The sequence below is a fragment of the Coturnix japonica genome, chromosome 8 (assembly GCF_054131305.1).
Source record: "Coturnix japonica strain WE chromosome 8, WE-NBRP24, whole genome shotgun sequence".
In the NCBI taxonomy this organism is placed as follows: domain Eukaryota; kingdom Metazoa; phylum Chordata; class Aves; order Galliformes; family Phasianidae; genus Coturnix; species Coturnix japonica.
In genome coordinates, this window is record NC_140670.1 from 28,730,000 (window position 1) to 28,747,291 (window position 17,292).

The 17,292-nt window shown below is 40.8% G+C and overlaps 1 protein-coding gene across 7 annotated transcripts in view; it reads left to right on the plus strand.

The window, feature by feature from the left end:
* Nucleotides 1-16,455, plus strand: part of GRK5 (G protein-coupled receptor kinase 5) — a 148,462-nt gene extending 132,007 nt beyond the window's left edge. For 4 of the 7 annotated variants that reach the window (XM_085554818.1, XM_085554817.1, XM_085554820.1 and 1 more), the window contains 7 exons: nucleotides 380-469; nucleotides 1,545-1,753; nucleotides 5,756-5,893; nucleotides 8,250-8,387; nucleotides 9,215-9,346; nucleotides 10,202-10,270; nucleotides 11,222-16,455. In XM_085554818.1, the coding sequence (XP_085410944.1) occupies nucleotides 380-469; nucleotides 1,545-1,753; nucleotides 5,756-5,893; nucleotides 8,250-8,387; nucleotides 9,215-9,346; nucleotides 10,202-10,270; nucleotides 11,222-11,359 (914 nt within the window). In that variant the 3' untranslated portion in view covers nucleotides 11,360-16,455. Of the gene's footprint in view, nucleotides 1-379; nucleotides 470-1,544; nucleotides 1,754-5,755; nucleotides 5,894-8,249; nucleotides 8,388-9,214; nucleotides 9,347-10,201; nucleotides 11,196-11,221 lie in introns of those variants that run through there. The other 3 variants (XM_015867417.3, XM_085554823.1, XM_085554819.1) reach the window with 2 other exon arrangements.
* Nucleotides 16,456-17,292: the final 837 nt, after the last annotated feature.

Here is a 17,292-nt window from a genome sequence, read left to right on the forward strand (position 1 = left end):
ACCCATTTGTTGCTGAGGGCAGTGATAATCAGATCTTATGCTGAATTATAGACCAGATGTACCCCCTTTAGCCATCAAAGAGTTTCAGAACTATGTCAGCCCATCCATCCACTGTGATCAGCTCAAGATACTTCCCCACAGTGTGCCACTCATTGTCTTTTTCTGCTTTGTTTTAAAGTGTATAATGCAATCCAGTCCAGTCCATAGCCTCGCTGCTAAAATTTCACTGCGTTATATCACACTCAGGAATTCCTCCAATTCTTGTGTGTTCATTTCCTTAACGGTAAATTGCAAGAATATTGTGATGACAGCAGTTGTGGTTTTGAGCTAATTTATTGTATCTACATTTGTGTTGTTTCATTTTGTTTTTCCCTTATAGGCCATATTAGAATATCGGATTTGGGTCTAGCTGTTAAAATCCCTGAGGGTGAATCGATCCGTGGAAGGGTAGGAACAGTGGGGTATATGGGTAAGTCTTCAGCAGCTCATCTTCTTGACATACCGCTAACATTACCTGGGATTTGGAGGCTTAAAAAAAAGGATTTTAAAATACTCGGCTCCCTCCAGTTGTGTGATCTCTCCAGTTGTGTGCAGCAGGCCTCCAAAAATATTGGAGAGGAAATCAGGAGGGAGGAAGTAGTGTTACGTGCTTAAAGGAAAGAAACTGTTACTTTCTCCTCGTTACTTTGCTTAGTAGTTAAAATGTGTGTGTTTATGATGAAGTTGGTAAATTCATGCATCTGTTTTGCTGTTTGGACAGGGGAAGCTACACAACAGAAGGGTAAAGATTTGACATTAATTTAACAAAAAGCAAAAAACAACAAACAAAAAGACCAACAACCCCGCTCTCCCTAATTGAACTTGATCTGTTTTTGAAAATGAATGTAATTATTTTCATGCATTCTGTGGGTGATCATACTTTGTGGAATAAAATTTGTGTATATTTATTCGACTGAATAGAAACTAACTGATATGAGTCACGGTTATATCGTATCAAGACTTTAATGAAAGCAAGGGTATCAGCTGTCGTTCCTAAGTCTTGTTATCTCAGTGTGAGTCTGTGTACACACTAAGATTGCCTCTGTCTGTTTGTAACTATGTACAGAAGCACTGCAAGGAACTGACTGTATGCCCAAGGCACATTGGATGTTTGCAACACAAAAGAAACGTATTTGTTTTTAAAAGTGGAGATAAGTTATAAGTTGAGTGCAATACAGAATTTGCTTTTGGATAAATGTCACCATCGTTTACAGGATGTATGTCATTTCTTTCCTAAATGAATAAGCCTCTTAATCTTAAGCACTCTTAAGATTGACCCACCCACCCCTTTATTTTTAAATTGGTTTGGCTTGGTAGAGAACTCAGAAGAGAGTGTGAACATGGCACATGGTATGACATGTTGAGAAAAGAACATGGCATGTAACATGCTGCATTTCCTGTAATGCAGTCAGTAGAAATCATGAGGTATTTTAACATTCTACCTACTGTTCACTCTTCCCACCAATTCCAAACATTGTCATAAGAGACATCTTTCTCCCCCACAGCCCCAGAAGTGTTGAACAACCAGAGATATACACTCAGCCCTGACTACTGGGGACTGGGCTGTCTCATTTATGAAATGATTGCTGGGCAATCACCATTTCGTGGAAGGAAAGAGAAGGTGAAGAGAGAGGAAGTGGACAGAAGAGTTCTGGAGACTGAGGAGGTGTATTCCCATAAGTTTTCTGAGGAAGCCAAGTCCATCTGTAAAATGGTAAGGGGCTTAAAGGCACAGCGTGGCGGCTTTGTTGGGAAGCTGTTTCTGACATAGTCTCAGAGGTAACGTGGTACTGCAGAGGGCCTGCAGAGACCAGCAATAATCAAGCTCATCTTTTGATGGGATGACTGCATTCTTTACTCCTTCAAATTGTGTTTATTTGGGATTTCTTCTTCATGAGATTCATCACAGTCATCTTGAGTCCTCCCCGAAGTTTTATGGCCAAGGGAGCGGCATCTATTCTCACGAGACTTTGAACATTAGTTTGTAGTCAAGAATGCATCTCTGTGTTTTATAATCTTTGCAGAAAAAATAAAAAGGACTTGGTGATGCAAGACTTTCAGTGTCTTCTGCAGGGAACTGAAAACCCCACGCTTCCATTGTTTTTGGTGGGAGCTGGGGGTAAGCAGGACAAAGATTATACAATGAAATTATTGTGACACTCAAATGTTGTCCCACCCCATCTCACTAACTTTGTTAGCAGCTTTTCCCCAGGGTGCCAAAGCATCCAGCTTTTTTTAATAGTGTTGAGCTGTCCTTTAAAATGTTTTCTCACCCTTTCAGCTGGGAGTCATTTTCATAGCACAATAGCCATGTCTGACAATGGAAATGCTCAAACCCTCAGAGAAATCTCAAAGCTGTGTCTGAATTTATCAATGTCTTGTCGACATCCATCTTTAGAAGGCTGAATTGTAACTTGGAAAGGGATGTGGCCTTATTCTTGATTTGTTTGTTAAAGAATGAAGTCTCCTTTGGAGACAGTGACATATCTATGTAAACTGGTAGAGAAAGAATGAAGGGAAAGAAAGATCAACAAATAGGTAGTGAGTGTTGCAGCAATATCTTGTGCAATAGGCAGGCAAACAACATATCAACAACATTCTGGCCGGCTGGCTTCATGAAAAGGCACTGAATTCTCCTTGCAAAGCAATAATGGTAGCATTGCCAAGTATTATGTGCCTGGAAGTCATTAACTCACAGTGCACCATCACATTGCTGAATCCCCAGGACAGCAATTAACTGACATCACTCTTGATAGATACTTCAGGCCATACGCTGCCCTTAAACCACAATTCAGCGCCTCCAGTGAAGTTAGAGTGAAAGGATCTAAGACAGCCACAGGATCACGCGGACCATTTCATGTGCTCAAAAAGGCTGCCATCTTTTCTTTAGAAGCATCTCAGCTCATAGTAGGTGAAGAACAGTCTGCTGGAGTGGCAGTTTGTGCAGTTCCAGGTATCAGCATGAAATGAAAATGCCATGAAGAAAAAAATGATACTGCCATTTCTTGTTCTGTAGTTAATTAGGATTAACTTAGGATATCACAAAGATCCAAAATGAAAGGTTTTATAGTGGGCTTTTCAGGCCAAGAGTGAGGAACATGTCTCCACCATGTCCACCATGTCTCCAGATCATCTCTTCAGATCTTACTCCATGGTCTGATAGCATTACCGTCAGGAAATCCATTGTCTTTATTCATTCACTCATGAAAACCCTTTAGTGTCACCCCATGTCAACCTTCCCCTCCTGGATGTTTATGCCCTTTGCATTTTTGCAGTCATATATCATAGCTTCCATTAATCATTATCCATCTGATATTTCCATATTTCATTTTCTAAGTCACTTCCCATAAATCAGCCCTCATTTTGGACTGAAACAGAGATGAATAATAAATAATTAGGAACAGGGGCAGCTGACTTTCCGGGAAGCTCCCCAACCCATAGTTCCCATATAACATAACAACTTCATGTTTTGTTTTGTTGTTTTTTTACTCTGAAAAAATCCAGTCTTTCTAGGAAATGCTCCCTGTTTGTCATTGTTATGACTTGTACTTCACTGATGCACATGCATGTTTCCCCTGACAAGTGCAGTCTTGCATCCAAGGTTGTGACTTGAAGCGCGTTCAATCCAGCAGTACTGGATGGCCCTTATTGGTCTGCCTTTCTCACTCCTACAATGTCCTGTTTCATCTACGTTTCCTGCAGACCGGCTTTTCTCTTATTTCTTACTCCTACGGTTTCCGCTTTAGTCCACAAAAGGGATCTCTGACTGGAAGGTGCAAGGAAAACAGAGCCAGACTGTTCTCAGTGGTGCCCAGTGACAGGACAAGAGGCAGTGGGCACAAACTGAAACACAGGAGGCTCCCTCTGAACATCACGAAATGCTTTGTCTTTGTGGAGGCAGTCAGACTCTGGAACAGGTTGCCACAATGGGCTGTGGAGTTTTCAAATCTGAGGACAACCAGCACTGGATGTGGCCTTGCACCTGCTCATAGCAACTCTGAGAAGGAGTTATCCTTACTTATATATATCCAGTACCATCTGGAGCCTTTATTACCAGGTTATAAAGCTCTGCCGCTTGGTATCAGCTTCAACTATCAACTCCAAATGCATGATTGGATGACCTAAGCCATCCTCAAATCTGCAGCATTGTGAATCCTCCAAAGGCTTTGGCTGTAAAATTAGACTGAAACCGTGTTTGATTGGATCACTGCGTTGCCATCCTAGGAGGGCTTATCATCAGACTGATGTAGTTGCTTTTATCCTGCTCTGTTCATTTTGAATACATTTTCATCTAAAATTGAAAATGAATTAAAAAACAACCAAACAACCTGTAGAGATGACTCAAAACATACAACTATCATCTCCATTTTCTTTCCCTGGAGAGGTTCCCAAACAGGATGCACATTTCAGGCTCACATGCAGGTTTACAATTAAAGAATTCTTCTGGAGCTGTTACGAGACTCATTATTCTTTGGAGAAAGAAAGTGGTTTTCCTTCTGAAAGATACTGTAGTCTCTCCCATATCCTGGCATCCACATGAGGCATCTAGTTTCATTTGTTGCCATTTCTAGAGCTGGCTTCCTCCAGTGCTTACCTAAATCCCTGAGTGTCTTATTTTCTGTTGTGCCTCTCCAGGAGCTCAGGAGAGATGTCAGCATCTCTGGACAACCTTGTTTTAAGCAGGGAAGCTGCCTGGCTCCTCCTCCAAGCAGGAGGAAAGCAAGCCTGATTTTCTACTTGATCTCCTAAAATGCTGCTGCTTCTCTTCAGCCTTCCCAGAGCCATTTGTCTCTTGCTCTCTAAGTGATCCCCTGCCAGGAGCTGCAAGGCAAACCTCTGACTGCCCTGGCTTTCAGATGTAAGGAGTATTAAGAGCACTGGTAGGGCTCCCAGGGGCTCGGTACCGTGGCAGCCTCAGATGCTCGGGAAACCCAAACCACTCCTGTGACGTGCGCGGCAGCAGAGTCTCCCTTGAGCAAGCAAGACCGGGGTGTGCTGCTAATCATTTCAGCGAGCTCTGTCTGCACAAACCGTCTGGGGAAAGCACGAGATTAGACTGCTACAGCGCAGATCTAGCGATGGAGCAGGAAAGCAGGATACGGGGGAGGAGGCAAGACGTGAACCTTCCTTCCCCCGGGGCACCCAGGTACAACAACCCCCTGCCCCGCTCCGAGCCCGTTCACCCGTGGGGACCCGTCTGTGGGTTCCAGCCCCCGCCGCCCGGTGCCGTGCTCCGCAGCGCTGCTCTTTCCTCTGCTGCCCCCCGGCGGCCCCCCAGCAGAACTAATCTAAAAGCTTTTGTAAACACGACTGTCTTCAGTATACACATCATCTTCTGTTGCACTAAGGCATGTGTTGTGCATCTCTTTTAAGAAGAAAAAAAGGAAAGAACAGAGAAAAAGCACATGGAGCTTACAAATATACATAGTATGAGAGAATGCCAGACCTCGTCTAGAAAGTGTTTGCAGAAAGTAAGCAGGAGAAGCAATCACTGTTTTGGCTGCAAACACTTTACAGCAGGTGATTTCCAAAGGGTTGGACCAGCACTTGGAACGGTGGTATCCTGATCCATTTAAGTTTGGCCATTAAATAGCAGCAATTACAATTCTCCTCTGCACATCCCTCTGGGCATATTCAAAAATGTCTGTGGATATAAATATTATTGAGGAACTCCTGCTATTCTAACATTTTTGCCCATCTTCTTGGCCCGTTTCAGCTCCTCGCCAAAGATGTGAAGCAGCGGCTGGGCTGTCAAGGGGAAGGTGCAGCAGAGGTGAAGAGACACCCTTTCTTCAAAAGCATGAATTTCAAGCGGTTAGAAGCAGGAATGCTGGATCCTCCCTTTGTCCCTGACGTAAGTGTGATAGGTGGCCTATTTCAAGAGATTTGTTTCTAAAACTTCTCTTTCTTAGAAATGCCATCACTATATCTGTAGGTATCAGACCTAGGAAGATGTGATAAGCAATAGGGCTGGAGGGGGGAGGCTGGGAAGGAGAGCTGCTCCAAAGACATGGGTGCATGTGTGATGGTTGGGTCTCTATGAAGGGTGTTAACCTGGGTATTGCTTCATTCCCACTAACTTTACAGTCTTCCTGTATAATACTGGAGGCACCACTTGTAGTATTCATGCCTCAGTTCCCAAACTTTAAACTTGGAACCTTTGTGTTCCCTTGTCTGTAGTATTAGTGCAAGAATTATTAGTGCTCAGGACCAGACTGTGCAAGGAAAAATCATCAGTGAAAGCCATATGAATACATATAGGTATACAGATAGATACACAAGAAAGGTAAGACCAGAATTACAAAGTCCAGCACTCCAAAGAGCTGAGGAATGCACTGGATTCTTATTAAAAAAAGATACTTGTTACAAAAAATCTGAAGCAGGTTCAGATATCAAGAGTCACCTCAGGCAGAGTGCTTGGACCTGAGATAGTGTTCTGAACTTGCTAATGTTCATGGGGAATAGAACCCAACTCTGAGTCCTTACTCAGGTTTATATACCAGTCTTGCACATACTGAAAGTCTTTGTTGCATTGGCAATAAGAGAACTTTTTCCACCCTTTTGTGGTATAGCTCTCTACCCCAGCGCAGAGTTATCTGATTATTTCCCTCCTGCAGGGCTCTCTCTCTGGCTAGGCCTCCTGTCCTTAAAGTTCCCATATGGTTCTAAGTAAACACTGCCATTTTAACATATTAAGAAAAGTAACATCTTGGCAGCTCTCATTCACATTGCTGCAAACTCAACCAAACCAAAGTGGTTTAAAAGCTACAAAAGTTTACTTTAGCTGCTCTGGTTTTGCTTTACATTTTACTATGTGGCCTAGTTATTCCTGCCAATTAGCCCATGGTGTTACGACCTGCTTTAGTGGGAAGAAATAGGAGACAAGCTACTATTTCTTTCTGATGTAGAAAATTAGAAAATTCTGGGCTGAAATTTGGGATTCGCCAGAGTGTATTAAAAGCTCAACTGTGGCATGTAAGGCCCAGAAGGCACCTCTTAGAGACATATTTGCTGAAGCCGGGGCACATAAATTTTTATGGCTATTTATTGGGAACTCAAGAGCTGGCCCTAATTTAAATTATTTGGCACTTCATCCATAGATTTCCAAGTCTCTACTGAAGTCAGCTGAATCGCCCAAAGCTACATAGCCATGGCAGAGGTTGTAATCTAACCCATATTTCTCCATCCTCCTCTAGACTTCTGTGTCTGCAGATTGCAGTCATTAGAAAGGCAGAGGGATGCAGCCTCCAACAAATAAGACTTTAATCAGGAATTAGTTTGATTTATTTGATCACAGTGCTCAGCTCTAGATAAAATACTGCACAGTCAGCCCACTGCTCTTGCAGTATCTGTACCCCGTGTTGACAGTGCAGTTCAACCTGTGCTTGATTTGGATGGGCTGGGCGAGTCCCTCAAACCACCCCTCAGTGATTCCTGTGCATCAAAGTGTAGCTCTGTGTAGCTAATGGAAGCTCTCTAAGCACAAAATGACCACGCTATATCATGTAGCTAGTGGTGACTTTTTCTGTTTTCTGAGGCTGCCTGATGGAATATAAGCTAAAAGTGCCTCACTGCAAAGTGTCCTGCCTGTAATCCCAGAAAATTAAGTAGTTTAAAAGGTGAAGCCATTTGACTATTTATTTGAAGAAATGCAGCCAAGTTCAAAGAGTTAATAGAGGTGATTCTGGACAGCTTCCAGCAGCTGAGCTATTAATAAAAACAATGGAGAAATGCCAAACCTCTTCTGTTTTCTTTAGCAGTTGGAATACATTCCTTTACATTTTCAAACTGCAAAACCTGCAGCTATCTGAGCAGAACACTTCCATTTGAGGCTCCTTTTCAGAGCTGTCTCCAGTATGTGACTCAATATTCTGTTATTCCATCTCTAAAGGAACATACCGAAGGATCTGATTTTTATTTTCTTGTACTTTCTGTCCTTTTCCTCTCACCTCTTTGCCATATGCTGTATGGATGACTAAAACCCACTTTGGCTGCGCTGATGCTTTAAGGACTTCAAAGTGAGACTCTTAACACGCTTAAAGCAAAATCAGCCTTTGATGATAAACATGCGGGCAGAGCAAGTCTAGAGAAGCAGGATGCAAATAGTCACTTGTTGTGAGCCATTCTCACTTGACTGAAACTGGAAAAAAGCACATGGTCAGACTCAGAATTAATCTTTCTCTTGCTGTTTTCTAATTCTGCTGAAATAGCCCAGAGCAGTGTACTGCAAGGATGTGTTAGACATCGAGCAATTCTCCACCGTGAAAGGAGTAAACCTGGACCAAACAGATGATGATTTCTATTCCAAGTTTTCCACAGGATCTGTGTCTATTCCATGGCAAAATGAGGTAAGGATGTGTCATAGTAAGATGACTCCAATAAAACCGCTAACAGATGTTTTAAGAGAAGCTGTATATTTCTAGTAATATATAGCTACTGGATAACTTGCCAGACTCTAATGACTTCATGAGTTACAAATGGTCTCTTTCAAGATCTATAATGTACCACAGATGTCAGGTTCAGGTGGCTGTATCTGTTGGCTGTGCTTATTTGTGTAAATTGGCAAGGAACCCACTGTACTTCCTTCTCCTGCATTTCTGCTGAAGTATTTTGACAGCATCTCAGAGGAACTTGCACAGGATGGATGGAGGTCCTAATGGGAAGCTCCTCCATTTGCAATCCTCATCTCACCTATTGTTTTGTACCTGCAGTAGGTCCCAGCTGCAGCCGTATCTGCAAGCTGAATCTTGAATTGTTCCAGGGTTTCCAGATCTGAGTCTTTGATTCAGTTTGATATGAAAACAGAATGAACAGTTGATTTTGTAAATCCAGCTCTACATCAAACAGCAGATCCCCTCGGGCACCCCAAGGGGATTTTGTGAGTATATCTGAATTTACCTAATATTCTCCATAGTAGTAAAGAAAGAATAGAAAATCATGTGGGGCAGCCTGAGACTGATGTGCAAACACGCAGAGCAGATTCAGCCTCTGTTTATTCATACCACATATTTATCTTCCATAGCCACTAACAGGAGTTCAACTGTTAACTTTCCTAATATATTACTCAAGCCGTTGATGGCAGCTGGTGATCCTGATCCTGACTTTGGACAAACTGGTGCTACTGGAATATATTTAATGCAGATGTATCCTTTCTTTCTTAATTTTATTACTCTAGATGATAGAAACGGAGTGTTTTAAAGAACTAAATGTGTTTGGACCAAATGGTACTATTTCACCAGACCTAAATAAAAGCTACCCCCCGGAGCCACCCAAGAAAGGACTGCTACAGAGAATATTTAAGCGACAGGTGAGATCTTTTATGACTAAAATCAGGAACTTTGGTTTAGATGGCCAGTGTCACATCCATGTTCTGGTGGTATTTTTCCTGTGACAATGACAGTACGTCTTAGAGAGGGCTGGCTGTTACAGTTACCTGGCAGCTTCCTGACTAATACTGCATAATCACAAGTTTCCTGCCTATTTCTTGTGATGTTTTCTTTAATGACCAGAACGTTTGGTTTGTTTTATCAGCTTTGTTTCCAGTGGCTGAAAACTTCAAACTGTTTTTCAGTCTTGCGCTGAAATGCTTTTTGAAATTGTTTTTCATAAGTTCCTTAAAACCCCTTGCTTTCTGTGTTAAAAAAGAGCATTCAAAAGCTGAGTGAGGTAGTCATGGCTCTAAACCAGGACTCTAAAAAGGAGAGCAAAGACCAACCAAGATGGTTGGATTGAAAGATCTTAGAGGTCTCTTTGGACTTTAATGATTCAGTGGTTCTCTGTAGTCAGTATGTGCCAGAGTGACGTGGCACTGTGGCATCATTTGCAAATCCAAGTAACATTCCTAGACTGATGTGTTTCTCTAGGGTAAAAGCTGTGTGTCATCATTGGCAGGTAGCCTCTCTAAATTAGTCGGATTTAGCAGATACTGACATTTTGCAATGAGTTGACTTTACTCCTGGAGCTCATGTGTCTTTGAGACATCCTCAAGAGCTCCCATGGTCCTCCTGACCTGGAGAGAATACACATAAGAAAGTAAAGAGTATTTTACACCCGGAGTTCTTCACACAAGGATCTTACAGGACATTCATTGCATTATCACCATCAAATGAAAAGCTCGGCACATTTACAGAAGCTAATTGTTGTTTTTTTCATCTTTCTGTAGCATCAGAACAATTCAAAGAGTTCTTCAAATTCGAAGGCCAGTTTAAATCACCACATAAATTCAAATCACGTAAGTTCAAACTCCACCGGAAGCAGCTAGTTCTGACTCGGTTTTATCAAACATTGCGTCCTTCCACTATAATCTATGGAGCTTCTATGGATGAGAGAGCATCCACCACTGAGTGAAAAAGAAAGAATCTCCCCAAAATGGAGATTTTCTACCCATTCCTTCCAGTGGAGCCTCGCATTTTAAGAAGAAATTTCCACTCAGGTCTGTTTCTGGAGGTGGCACTCAAGACTGTGTGAATCAAATTTGTCTATTTAGAACATTGCAATAGAAATTCAATGAACATGACTACTTGCACGTATTTAAATAGCATCATCCTAGAACTGAATTTTGTCTTTATTATTTTTAAAGAAAAGTTTTGTAAATTTCTCTATTGTCTCAGTTTACATTTTGTACATTTGTATTTAAATGAAAGTCAGACTTTGGAGGTGTATATTTTCCAAGCAGCAGCTGTAAAGCCATGTGTTTTAAGACATTTTTTAAAAGAAAAAAAAATGTGACTCAAGACTTCCAGAGCCTCAAACGAGAAATCATTCTTTTTAGTAATTCTAGCAAACTGTTCATAAATCACTTTATCAGACTGGGTTTTATTGACACGCATTTTTACAGAACAGGTTATTCTTAATTATTTTACATCTGTATATTTGGTTTACAGCAACACTGCATACGTTTCTCTCTTCATTAACTTGTAATGTCTTGCATTAAATGCGAAGAGATACTGACAAGGCTTTGATGTATTCAAGAATACTCCTTGCTATGCCTAAGGTTTGTGATCTCAATGGACCAGCAAAGCTGAGATTTGTATTTAATGTTATTAGATCATCATAATACTTCTTTGTTAGAAAGTGTACTCCATTTTAAACCTTTCTTCTTCACTTTTTTGTTGTTGTTGTTGTTGAAGAACAAAATTGAATGAGAGTTGACTGGGAAAGCAAATGACCCTTTGTTTTTCAGGGGCTTGAATCCTACACCCACTATGATGAGAGCAAAGTGTTCTCTGTGCTGCAGACAAAAGCCCAAGGCCTTTTCACCACTGCTCATATCAAACAGGTAGCAAGAGAGAAATGCAGTAGGCTGGTTTGTGCACCATGAGATTCATGTCAGCTCCCTATGGCTGACCTGTGGAGATTCAGAGTGGGGTCTGAGCTGCTTTAGAGCAGTAGCAGAACCTGTGTCTGCACTTTCACTTGTCATATCAAATATACATGACTTGTTCCCCTCAAATAAGTCCTCAACTTAACTGAATAAAATGTAAGTTATGAAATAAGACTTCCCACTTTTCCTTCCCTCTTTCTTTATCCCCTTCCTTTAACCACTGTTGAAGACATTGTTCCCACTTACAAATGGGATCAGTCAGGATCAGTAGCGATACCTGAGGCACCTGAATCATGCTCAAGAAGTCCGCTTAAGAATGGTACATCAAAAATATGCTTCCTTCTCTTTAATAGGAACTGCTCCCAAGTGCAGATGATGTCTCTGTAGCCCACCATGTTCTGCAAAAGAGAGTTCTTCGCCTTACAGTATTCACTATTTCTAGATCACTATTTCTAGATCTAGATAAATATATAATGGTTTCAGCTTCTCAACAGAAGAGGAATTAATACTATAGAAATGAAAGCATCTGTGCACAGAGGAGTCTGTTACCTCCAGTTCCATTCTCACAGACTGATGTAGAGCCACCTAAGTCAGCAAGATTAAGTCACCTTGGCAGTCTCTGAATGAAAATACACTTGTTTCAAGAGATTTTCACAGGCTTTCTTCAATACATGTGGAATTTCACCTAATTTGAAGAAGTGTAGATGAGAAGTAGAGGAATATATCATAGCCAGACTGTGGATGTATATATCAATGCACCTGAGACAAGATGCACATCTTAGATCTTAGAGAGCAGCCCAGGTCTATTTTTATCATTCTAAGGCATCACTTTCTAGTAGCATTGCATACTATAAGATTGTGCACCCTCAGCTGGCTTCATCCTCTGCACTGATGCTAGGGGAAGTGGGAGCCACGGGTATTCAGGGGCTCTGAAAGAACAGAATTATGATTTCATGTTCTAACCTTGGGGAGCATTTGGGGGGGGTTTCAAGTACTTTGATTCAAAGTGAATAGTTTTGATGTGGGTTTGCACATAGCAAAGGAGCAGAAAGTGGTTATTTAGTAGCTTTCCAAACTGATCAACTTCCTGTCATCTTTCTGGTTACAGTGTAGGTTCTTCCAAAAATGCAGAAGTTCAGGTGTAGCTGCTTGTTTTAAGTAAACAGATGAGCAAACTTTGCTCATTTTAAGAGTTAGAAATCTTTTGCAGTCTAGTCCTGAATTGTACGAGCATCTTCTTTATTTTAAAATCTTCACTAAATAGTTTGATGAACAGTTACTGCTTTGCACACTTTTTGATACAGATGAACATTCATTTTCTACAGTGTCTCTGTAGAAGAATTAAGCCTTACAGATTTTTCCCATTCCGTGGTTTTATGAAAGCTTTTTTAAGCAAAGGAGTAATGAAGAGAAAGTAACAACTTTAGCAATAGGACTAGAGGGAACGGCCTTAAGTTGTGCCAGAGGAGGGTCAGGTTGGATATTAGGAACAATTTCTTCTCTGAAAGGGTGGTCAGGCACTGGAACAGTGGCTGAGTCACTGTCCATGGAGGTTTTCAAGAAGGATGTAGATGTGGTGCTAAGGAGTGTGGTGTAATGGGGAATAATGGTAGGTAGATGGTTGGACTGGCTGTCTTGAAGGTCTTTTCCAACCTTGGTGATTCTATGAGTCTAAATAATAAACTCTTATATGTGCACTCTTGACCTGGATTATCTAAAAAGAGATTTTTGCAAGAATGGATACGACTTGAATGCTGTTTCTGAACAAGAACCTCCTTGTGAAGCTGGTAAAGGTGTGAAGATAATCATACCAGTTACTGCAGGTCAAACTGAATGTTATTGAAAGGCAGAACTTCATGCTGCAATGACTAGAGATGCCTGCTAACTGGCAGTTCAGGTACAATGCCAGGTATCCATAAGATCCCATCTTGTTTTGCAGTTATCCCTTTCACCAGTAACTATGGCAAAGAGTGCCATCAGCGTTTGGAAGTCATTCTTTGCTGACACAGTGAAGTGTCTGATTCTAAGACACTCATTCTTAACTTTGTTCAGGAAGAACTCTGTCAAAGCCTCAGATTTTAAATCCCACTTCTCAGCAGAGATGCCTCAGCTGACATGAAAAAGAGTCTTTAATATTAATAAAACCATGAGAAGGACAAGACAGAGAGGGTGTGAGCTCTGGAGTATAGGGTGAAATTCACCTGTGTGTGTGTATCTTCAGCATGTGTCAAATGGCTGTTACTATCACACATCACAGCACATTCTTCTTTGTTATCATATGTTATAGTTTTTCCAGTAACCTTGAAATTGCATACATAAACTCATATTAAACATAGCGTTGAGCCAGTGGTTCAAAGTCAGTGTCATCTCTAGGGCTGACATAACAGTTTGAACAGAAAAATAGGCACACATTCAGCCATCACACAGCTCTGCATTCCCATGTGGCTGAGCATCAGCCAGGAGTTTCCTAAGCAGACTTCTCTGGAAGAGCAATAAATGCACACCTGTACACACACCCTTACAGCACTTCTTCTCATGGATATCTATGGAACGGGTTGCTCCTCCATAGCTGTCATTTTTTTGTTGTTGTTACTCAAATTTGCAATTTGTTAAATATCTCAGTGTGGATGAAATAATTTGTTATACATTCCTAGGCGTTCCCATGCAATCTTTGAGAAGATTGGACTTTGCTTGGTAGAACATCGCCAGGTTGCTCTGTTCCTCAGATGCAGACCATCTTCCTTCACATGCATAGCATGAAGCACAAAGTGGCCTGCAGAAACTCTACAAGTTCAGAGTCATGTTTATAATATTTAGGTAACAGGTGCCAACCTCACATAAACACCACTTGGACTGCTTGTCTGACACTGCAGTAAAGAAATCTGGCAGTGAATGAAGGGATCCAGAGACTTAAAGGCTCTCCTGCCTGAAGATGGTCCCAGTTCTGTCTCAGGCTTCAAGGAGGTGCGTTTGGCAGTGGAGTTTGGGAGGATCTGTTCAATGGCTTCGTTCAGTACCTCCACAGAGAACAGACGATTCCAGAATTGTCTGCCAAGCCTCCCACAAATATGGCTTGCAATTTAAAACACTACAAAATTATTTAAAGGAAGAGTTAATATGCATAGCAATCTTATGCTAAAGCTGAAGGACTATGAAAGTTTAGAACAATTTCTCACTTTCTTGTGCAGGAAACAGTCTCTTTGAGATATACTAAATAGTATTACTTGTATCATCCTGGCTGGTGATAGCATTCTGTCCTTAGCTGAAAAAGAGGAAGAAACTGATCCAGGGAATGCTGCAGTATTATTTTTGTCTTTAGGAAATCTACCAATAAAGAGGAAAGCTCACAGTGTGCTACAGTATCATATGCTCATCTCTTTCAGACTTCTCTCTGATAATGCAAATCCAAACTGCTGCAGATGAATCAGCGTAGGTAGCATGCTGACAAAAGGGTTTGATGAAAGAAATGATTTCAGATTGTTGCCTATGTACTAAAATGAATATTACTGCTTGTGCAAAAGTATTCTCCTTGTTTTATGTACCTGGAGCCAGAAGTGGTGGGTTTTGTTCCTACTGTGCTCATGTTTTCCATCACTGCCACGGAGAAGCCTCTTTGCAATTTTGCTTTCCCATTTTTAAACACAGAGAGATGCTCTCCATGCGTCAATAGAAAGCACTAGGGAGTCTGTGCACAAAACAAACCGGTATCAACTCTTTGTATTATTTAAGTGAAATGGATTTAATGTGGCTGCTCTTACTTTCATGGCATAGGAGATGACTCTTGTAAATGGGGGCTCCTTTTTATTGCTGGTTTGTCTTAGATCCTTAGGGATATTGAAAAAGAATGCACTTCACTTCTGTAAAGTCATCTCCAACAGAAGATGAGAATCCAATGCAGATGTTAAGGAATTCATTTCTGAATGAAGTGCTAGCTAGTAATTGCAGCATTCGGATGAACACTTTTATAATGGAAAGACAAAGTTAAGAGGAAAGGGACAGAATAACTCTTACTGGCTCAACATCACAATCTTTCTCTGTTTTGGCCAAGCCTGGAAATGAATTTGTAGATGCCAATGTGATGAAGTGCTGTGTGAAGTAACAAGGATACATGCATGGCAAACATCGAGTCAGAGGCGACCACATCGCTGGCATCAGTGGACTCCAAAGGGGACCTCCATGCTGTCTGGAAAATCAGTGGTCCTATAGAGAAGATTAACTCCCAGAAAATGAACATTTCAGGCAGTGGCTGGATGACAAATGTGTATTTCGTTCTCATCATCCCAAATACATTAATTAGCAAGCTGAGATGGGTTATTTCATACATATAGAATGTGTTCTCCCTTAATTGCATTTCTTTTCGACACTGGACACTCTTCTGAAAGATTTTAGCCTTATGAAGGTGAAAGTTGTAAAAACTTTATTTTGTGTTTCTGAGCAATGTAGATAGACCTAAAGATTTCATGAATTATCATGTGGTTGCCCATATCTGACTAATAATTAAATTGTAAATTTGCAGTTTCATACTAGGGTTAGTCTTATCACCTGCTTCAAAAACTAAAAGTCATATTTGGTATATAAACACACAGAGAATATCCTTCTGATTGAATTTCAAGAGCATATTCAGGATTAAATGTTTTTAAGCACTTCTAATACTGTAGCCTATTAGAGGAGCAGACACTTCTAAAGCAATGTTTAAAGTTGTCTTTCATAACTGAGTCAACAGATCATTTTTGTAATAAATTCAAGCAAGTGTTCTCAACTAGAAGAGCTCGTGGCTGTTGGTATTGTACAAAAAATCATCCTAGTATCCAAAGGGTTTGGGGTGGGGAGGGGCTGTTTGGTTTTGTTTCTCCTTCCAGGGAGATCTTTAACATTGTTTGATGAAGCTAGTTTCATTTGAGATTGTTACTGAAGATAAAGGCTTCTGTGTTCTATGGCTGCTTGGGTTCTTCGTACATAATGTCCTAGTAATGTCACAGTGCTGCTGTATCTAGATCAAACCACTGTTTTAATTGTTTTTTTTGGCTTTTTTTTTTTAATTTTGTTTGTTTTTGTTTTTGTTTTTTAAAATAAATAATTTAAATACTTGAAAACTATATGTATTGCTTTAATGAGGCATATAATCATCTTCCATAATTCCTTGGAATCTTAAGGATGACTTCAGTGAGAGTGGAATATGTTTCACTATTACCATCCTTTTTGTTTTCTCTCACTGTATCTTCATGGACATTAAGGGAACTGAAAACCAAACTTAAGAGTGCTTATTACTGTGCAGAAGACTGTGTTTTCCTTGACATCTCCTCCCCCTGCCTTACATCCTTACACCCCCTGCCTTCCTCTGCAATATGAGCTGTCACCAACACAATTGTATGGCCTTAAAGACAGGTTCAGGGAAAGGATGACACAGTCACTAATGGGGATGGAGGCTTCAGAAGATACAAACTCTTTTTTGAAGCTGAGCTCTGTCTGGTTTATGAGGGCCTAGAAGGGACATTGTCCAACCTTCAATTAGGATGAGAAGAAATGTTTGGAGATGGAAAACGACAATAACCACCAGAATGTGCTCTTCAGCACCTTGTACATGACGGATTAAGAACAAAGAGGCTACTAAATCACTAGAGGTAAAGTGGTGCTTTTTCTTTATGAGAAATGATGGACATTTTTCAAAGGGGCAGAAAAAATATTTTTTATGAACCTGCAAATGGCAAACAGTGTTTGCATCAAGTTTCACAAAAGAACATTGTGAAAACAGATGATCTGCACATCTGCATGGAAGTAGCGGCTACACCCAACAGCTGTACTCACTAAAACTTAAGGTTTTAGGTCTTTAAAACCTTAGGTAATAGACCACATAAATTCAGGTCATGCGTATCATCGCTTTCCAAACAAGCCCAAGCCATTTTTCACCAGGTTGTAAAAATCTGGGGGAA